Here is an 8,006-nt window from a genome sequence, read left to right as displayed (position 1 = left end):
TTCCGAGGAGTGGCTGGTGGGTTTGAACCGCCAGCCTTCTGGTTAGCAGTCAAGTGCCTTAGGCACTACGCTACCAGAGCTCCTCATTTAAACTAGTGTTTCCCATACTTAATTGACCACCTAACATTTTTTATGTAACACAGTTTAGGAAATGCTGTAGTAGAGAATTCCAGACTAAATAATGACAGCCTAGACTTTACACAAAGGCATCGTCATGGCCTGAGACTTTAATTATTGCAATATGACTAGGGATTTATCTTGAAGGAAGGCATTTTACAGTATTAGAATGACAGCAGCTACTTCAAATGGGCCTACCACGTTCTTCAGGCCAAAAGCTCTTCACTAGAGCTCAGATCTTTGGCTTAGGACACAGATCTCCAGTGAACCCTAAACGTGCCTGGGTAAAGGAGAAACATTACTAAACTGGGGGTCACAAATACAAATGTCTGCAGAGGTCCAGGCATGAAGCAAGTGTGGAATGCTTGTGTCTGTGTGGGCTGTGGCAAATTGAAGATACTTTGCCAGATATTTTGGTGTTTCAAAAGAAGTTGGAAAACAGATTTTTATCACTATTTAAAATATTAGAATATATCTCTATGTCTCTATATATCCATATACTTATCTTTAAAATTTTTTTTTTTTACTATGGGACACCTCGGAAACCCAAGGAGGGGTCGCTATGAGTCGACATCGACTCGACAGCAGTGAGTTTAATGAGTATGGGCCGCCAGTTTGTAATTTCTGCATTAGATTTTATCTGTCATGCCTAGTTACCTACCACAAACATGGATTTCTGGACTCCAAAGAGGATTTAGACAGAGAGAACTATTTCCAATAGTTTGTATAGTTAAATATACTTGGAAATAATTTAAAATGTAGTAATTATAAAAATAAATTTTTCTAATAGTAATATTGTATAGGAGCTCTGGTAGCATAGTGCCTAAGGCACTTGACTGCTAGCCAGAAGGCTGGCGGTTCAAACCCACCAGCCACTCCTTGGAAGAAAGGTTGGGCAATCTACTTCCATAGTGATACCGCCTCGGAAACCCAAGGAGGGGTTGCTATGAGTCAGGGACAACTCGACAACACATAACAACAACTCAACAATATTATATAATATTATTATATTATCACTAGTTTTTCCAAAGTCTCCCTTTCTTTGGGAAATTATCATAAGCCACCAAGGTTTCACTTTTAAATAACCAGCTGTAGCAAAGAACATGGGGCAAGGAGTTAGGGGCCTAAAGCCCAATTCTAACTCAGCCACTGTCTGCGTGTGTGATTGGGGCTGTCTGAACCACCGGCAGACTCCTAGGCACGTCTTTTCCTCTGACTCTACCACTGTGCCTTTGGACGTGCTGTTCTCTATGTCTGGAACATTCCACCCTCTTCTCCCGGCTGACTCACTCTGATTCTTCCAGATCTAACTCACATAGCAGGACACATGTGACAAGTTCCTCCACTCAGCCTGCATCAGGATGTCCCCCTCTGTACTTCCATGATGCTATTTTTCATTGTTTAAATGACTACCACTCTTCAGTTAGCATTGGGAAAGTCAACTGCGAAGGAACTGTTTCAAGTGCTGAGGAGCAAGGATATCTATTTGAGGACTAAGGTGCGTCTGACACAAGCCATGATATTTCCAATCGCCTCGTATGCATGTGAGAGCTGGACAATGAATAAGGAAGACCGAAGAAGAGTTGATGCTTTTGAGTTGTGGTGCTGGCGAAGAATGCTGAAAGTACCATGGACTGCTAAAAGAACTAACAGATCTGTCCTGGAGGAAGTGCAGCCAGAATGCTCCTTGGAAGCAAGAATGGCCAGACTTCGTCTCACCTATTTTGGTCATGTTGTGAGAAGGGACCATTCCCTGGAGAAGGATGTCATGCTTGGTAGAGTGGAGGGTCGACGAAAGAGGGGGAGACCTTCAACGAGATGGATTGTCATGGTGGCTGCGATGATGGGCTCAAGTATAGCAGGGATTGTGGGGCTGGTGCAGGATCGGGCAGTGTTTCGTTCTGCTGTGCATGGGGTCGCTATGAGTTGGAAACGACTCGACGGCACTTAACAACAACAACAACAACAAACCCTTCAGTTGACAGCTTCTTTGTGTTTTCCTTTTGAATTTTTAGTGCTTAGGACGAAGCAGGCAGCACCACTTAATACATAGCAAACACTCAATATATGTTTAAGTGGTAAATAAGTGTATTTGGAAAAAAAGAATGAAAGAGATGATTTCAAAGGTGTCATTCAGTTGTAAAATATAAAAAGTTGTTCATTTACCTCTACTGGCTTCCCAAGGAAATTTTTCTCTGTCAGCCTATAACGGTAGAAGTCACCTCTTTTCTTGTAAGAAACATTGATATCCATATCCAAGCGTAGTTGCTTCACCAAGAGTGAGTATTCCGTCAGGCCCTCGATGGCATTAATTGTATCCTATCAACAATCAGCAAGGCACAACAATATGTTTAGCTTATCTGTATCACCCCTGATTACAAATGCCCTTTCTTATGAGAGGGTGGAGCAGCATTGTCTGAGATGAAACTCCAGTGTGACTGAGTGAAACTGGCTAAGGGCTCTGGTGTGGAGGTGGAAGGAAGGTCTCTTCCTCCTCAGTAAGGATGTAGATTCTAGTGGACTACGAGGGCAAAGGCACAGAGTAGTGAGAAGGGACAGGAAGTGTGGCTCAGATCCAGGATCTTTATATAACCTGCATATATGACCTCAGGGAAGTCATTCTTTGCAGGTCTATCTCCTCACCTTCTTGTCTCAGCTTAAATATTTCCACTGAAGGCCCTCTTCCCATTATTCTCTGTTTTAATGTTCTCTTTATGTGCTTCATAGCATTCATCACAATTTGTAATCACTTTATTTGTAGTTTATTGTTGGCATCCCCTTGTAATATAAGATTCATGGGGGCAGGTAGCATATCTTTCTCATTATCCACTATATTTTCTAGCACCTTGCACATAGTAAGGAGCTCTAGTAGCATAGTGCCTAAGGCATTTGACTGCTAACCAAGAAGCTGGCAGTTCAAACCCACCAGTCACTCCATGGAAGGAAGACTGGGCAATCTACTTTCATAAAGATTTACCACCTCGGAAACCCAAAAGGGGTCTCTATGAGTCAGAATCAACTTGATGGCAGTGAGTTTGTAATTTGGTTTTGCACATAGTAGCTAGTCAGTAAGTATTTATTGAATAATAATAATAAAAAAAATCAATGAACTTTATCTTTCTGAATGTCATCTTCCTCATCTAAAATGAGGACGTGTGACTGGATCAGAGATAAAAAATATGCGACTGTCCCCTGTGCCTGGGTCCATGGCAGTCAATGCTAACCAGTAGAAATTCTTTCCCACTAAGCCTACAGTTGTACCAAGATGGAAAGCATTTGCCTCACCAGATTAGATGGTCACTAAAGTGGTCCTGAAGGGCCCCTTAACTCTAAATTTTATGTAAATGAATAGACATACTCTGTTATTATCTAAATATCCAGAAAACACGAAAGATGTTCACAATTGAGCTAAATTTTGAATACAGATGTGTATTATACAACTATATAATAGTTATAAATACGCATAATTAAATAAGTTTACATTGGTATACAGACAGATGATAGATAAATATGTAGCAACACGTATTTCTCTCACTTTTTATTTCTTTTTGTGGGGACAATATTGGTATCTTTGTTTACCTCACAGCTGCTGTTTATTATGTAGAATGTAACATAATTGCTGATAACTTTACTAGTCTTTCACAGTCATTAAGATTCATAAAGGAAGTACTGACTTAGAGGCAGGAGACATGCTCTAACGTTGGCTCTGCCTCTAACTTCCTGAATGAATCTCCTTGGGCTTATTCTCTCCTCTGAATAATGAGGGTATCAATGCAGACAGCCTCCGAGAGCCCTTCAATTCTCAACATTTCTTCCTGTGTATGGTATGCTCATTTGGTGGACAGAAGCATGGAGGCCAGAATAAGTATGGAATGTGGGGTGTGGGAGACAGTAAGACTGTCTACAGTATGTACAAGACAAAGAAACGTTACCTGGGTAGAGTAAAAGCCACCTCCATACCTCTGCTCTTCAGACAACCATTTGATGATGGGGTTAATATAATTCATCTCTTTCAAGGCCAGGCTGGTGAGTAAAGCATAGGCAGTGGTCTCTACCATGTGTGCTGTACCAGCATTAGGTACAGAGCTGCCTTTGCTCTTAAGATCATCTCTCCAAAAACGATAAATGGGTGGGTTGCCTGAACATTAACAAATCATATTTATTAATATGATTAAAAATGTGAATTTGACATAACAATTCTAGAACTTTCTTATTTTTTGTACTTCTTCTGGGTGACTAATACAAAACAAGATTCCATAATACTGTGCTATTTGTCTTTATTTAAAAGCTCAGCATGGAAAGTCAACATATGCTAGGGAGAAGAAGAATAGTACCATCAATTGGGAATTATTAGTCTCAAGTTCTACTTGAGTCTCTACTACTAACTGGTCATGTCACCTTAAGCAAGTCTCTTTAGTTCTGTGGGATTCAGTTTCCAAATACCTAAACTGAAAATTATACTTAAGAAAAAAGTTTTTCTTTACTACAAGAAAAGTAGTAAAGCTCAAATGACACACTACGTGTGACTTTTTGTAAACAATAAAGCACCATATATATACATATGTTGTTGTTATGTGCCGTCGAGTTGGACCCGATTCATAGCAACCCCTCCTCAGGTTTCTTAGGTGGTATCGCTACAGAAGGAGATTGCCAACCTTCCTTCCAAGGAGTGGCTGCTGGGTTTGAACTGCCAGCTTTCTGGTTAGCAGTCAGGTGGCTTAGGCACTATGCTACCAGAGCTCCTATATGTAGAGGATTATTATTATTATTATACTGACACTACAAGATTAAATTGCAGAATTTTTCTCCCTGATGGAAAAAATTTATATCCTGATAACTATGAGATTACACCAAATTTTAATTCAGTTTTTTATTATCTCCTCTCAATTTAAAACACAAAAGACAATTTCAAATAAGCAGCACATTTCACAACATATGTTCTAAATTATATCTAAGTTTTTTATTGCTCTAGTAATATTTGACTGCCTTTTTGGAACAAATTATATTAAAAAGTTAAAAAGTAGTAAATTATATTTGGGAATCATTTTTCAAAGTTAATCAAAATACTGATGTGCCTGTTTATAATTCATAACTACATTATTTGCATCATCTTGAACAGATACTTCCCTTCCTCTTAGATACTCAGATTTCCTGTATTTAAAATGAGATGTTTGATTTGATCTTTAAAGGTACTTCCAGCTCAAACATTTTTTGATTAGATGAAGTTCTCTTCTCGCTTTTAAATTCTCCATTTTACGTTCCATAACATTCATTATCCAAGATGTTTCTTTTGTGTTGTTTTTAAACTATTGTACAAGTGGCCTTGAGATATATGTTAGGATTTGGTCATTTAAAATGATGACAGAAGTCAAATTTTGTAAATGGTTATAAAAGTCACGTAAGATTTATAAAACTTAAAAAAAAAAATCAGCCTAGTGGTGGCTCAGAACCATGTATCTGCTGCTTTAGGCACGCTGGCCAATGATCGCTGCTATTCTCCTAGTTCTCTACTCTTGACCCATAGAGAGCAGTATCCTTACTCTTCAAAATGAAATAAGTATCTTTATAGCAAACCTAATAAAATATAAGCCAGGTCATGTACTCCTTTGCTTAAAACCCTCTAATAGCTACTGTTCTCATTCAAAGTAGAAGTCTAAGTTCTAGGGTCCGCACTGAACCACTGAGCACTGTGAGGTGAATGACAGACAGGCACTTCTTACTCTGGGTAGAAGCAGCCCTAAACCAGGGTGCACAGCTGAGTGAATGGAGCACATGCTACAATTCAGCTTCATTCACCTGCTTGTTTAGGTGTCTTGTACACTGCATAACTGTACACAGTAGCTCTGCAGAGTCCTTGCAGGGGACCTGAAAGGCCCATCATGAGCCCCCCTCAGCCCCTCGCCCTTTCCTTGCCTGACCTCAATTCCTACGCCCCCAGTTCACTTCTCCCTAGTCATTGTGGCCTCCTTTCCATTCTTGAAGTACCAGCCATGCTTCTGCCTCAAGGCAATTACATGGGCCTTCTTTGCCTGGAAAACTCTTCTTCCAGGATTGGCTTCCTCACTGTCCTCAGGTCTCAACTCAAATACCATCTTGTCAGTGATACTTTCCCACCCTATCTAAAATTACAAGCCCTATTTATTGTTCTATCTTCCTTCCCTGCTCTAACTTTCTTCATGTCAGTCATCACAAACTTGTCCTCTATGTACAATGTTTTATTTATTTATCTTGTTTGTCTGTCTCTCCCTAATAAAATTAAGTTTAATGAGGGCTGGGATTTTTTGTTCTTGTCTGTGTTAGATTTTGCTTAGAACCAGGCTTGGTATATAGAAGTACTCAATAAATATTTGTTGATGAAAGAAATGAACAACTATTTCCTGAAAGAATGAAAACATAAAAGCAAAATGGTAGATGTTACAATGTATCGGGATGATTTGTTTATGCCAGTCTTAATTTGTGAGCTCCCTGAAGGCAGGGTGTGTGCCTTGTCAACTTTGCATGCCAGTGCTCCCTTCCTAGAATTAGCAGACTATGCTAAGTGGACGCTTGCTGAATGAATACATGGAGTGAGCCATACCTTTCACCAACGCTTCCTTCTTCAGGGCTTCAGCAATTGAGCGAAACTGTCTGTGTGCTGTGTCTCCCAGGGAAAGAGCATATGCAGCAATGGCCAGGGTAAAGGTGCTCTGGGCTGGGAGGGTATTTTCAAGCAAAAAGGTGTCAGCTTTAGCAAGAGCTGTGTTGATTGCCTGCAAACAAGAGAAGAAGAAACCTAAGTTTCCTTGGCAAGCGTCACCCTACCAACTGACACGAACAGTCGTAGCGTGGAAAGATGAGTGGGGAAAAGATGACCGACATAATCGGAATGAATGGTATCTCACTGAAACTCAGCCTTCCAAGACGAGCAGAGCGTGATCTCTGAAGGGAAGATGTGCTTGTCCAAAGAGGATTAAGCTTTTTGTCTCTGAGTTCTCACTTCCCCTTTAAAAGCTCTATCCCTTTAGTTTCTACTTCCAATATCAGGCCTAGCCTCTAGCTTTATCATCTTCCCTCTACAGAACTGAGACAGGCTCATTGCTTCAAAAGGAGCTTCACTAAAAATTACATAAATAGCAGTAAGAAAGACAAGCTTCCAAAGTACTTTTTGATCCTAAGAACTCCAGGAAAAATAGTCCCTAATTCCCTGTTCTGAGGTATCTAGGAATAGTTATTTAGGATAAGGAGATTATGAGGAAGCCTCCTGCAAGGCTTCCAAGATCTCGCCTGGATTCTTCTCCCCCGGCTCCATCTGTGTTTCTCAATCATGAGGTTCTCTAGTGCTCCTGGGAACTGGTTCTCTTTGACTATCTTGTCTTGGGGTCTTGTAAATATAAATACCAATTCTCTTGAAGTAAACTAAAACAAAAAAAATTGTTTTGTTTTGTGGTTCAAGTCCTGCAAGTACCCTTGAATTTTTTCACCTCGGTTCTGTATCTGGGTTTGAAGGACATGCCTAATTTACTTCTGATTTATAGGCAGGTATATGTTTAACCTCAAAGAACCCTGGTGGTGCAATGGTGAATTGTTTGGCTGCTAACTGAAAGGTTCAAGGTACAAACCCACCAGCTGCTCCACTGGAGAATACTCAGTGACCTGTTCCTGTAAAGATTTCAGCCTAGGAAATCCTCTGGAGCTGTCCTACTCTGTCACAGGGTTGCTATGAGTAGGAATGACTCAACAGCACACAACAGCAACATATTTAACCTCAGGTCAGGGATTTAACTCTTCCTAGATGAGGGTATTTGTTAGGCCAAAGCAAACCCAAGCCACCAACATTTCAGTTAGCAGCTTCCTCCGGGTGTCAAGCCCTGATGAGACAGCCTGATAAGACAACAGAAGTGACAGAACCC

General features: G+C 40.4%; 1 protein-coding gene across 1 annotated transcript in view; it reads right to left on the bottom strand.

Moving 5' to 3' along the window:
* LOC103193519 (complement C5) overlaps positions 1-8,006 on the bottom strand; it is a 136,763-nt gene that overhangs the window by 31,052 nt on the left and 97,705 nt on the right. Inside the window, 3 exon segments of the mRNA XM_042780394.1 lie at positions 2,284-2,436; positions 4,050-4,255; positions 6,695-6,866. Coding sequence (XP_042636328.1) covers positions 2,284-2,436; positions 4,050-4,255; positions 6,695-6,866 — 531 coding nt within the window.

Source organism: Orycteropus afer, unplaced genomic scaffold (assembly GCF_000298275.1).
Source record: "Orycteropus afer afer isolate SDZICR_OR568_19922 unplaced genomic scaffold, OryAfe1.0 scaffold00037, whole genome shotgun sequence".
Classification (NCBI taxonomy): domain Eukaryota; kingdom Metazoa; phylum Chordata; class Mammalia; order Tubulidentata; family Orycteropodidae; genus Orycteropus; species Orycteropus afer.
The sequence above is the reverse complement of the archived record's forward strand: the minus strand, read 5'-3'. Positions and strand labels throughout refer to the sequence as shown.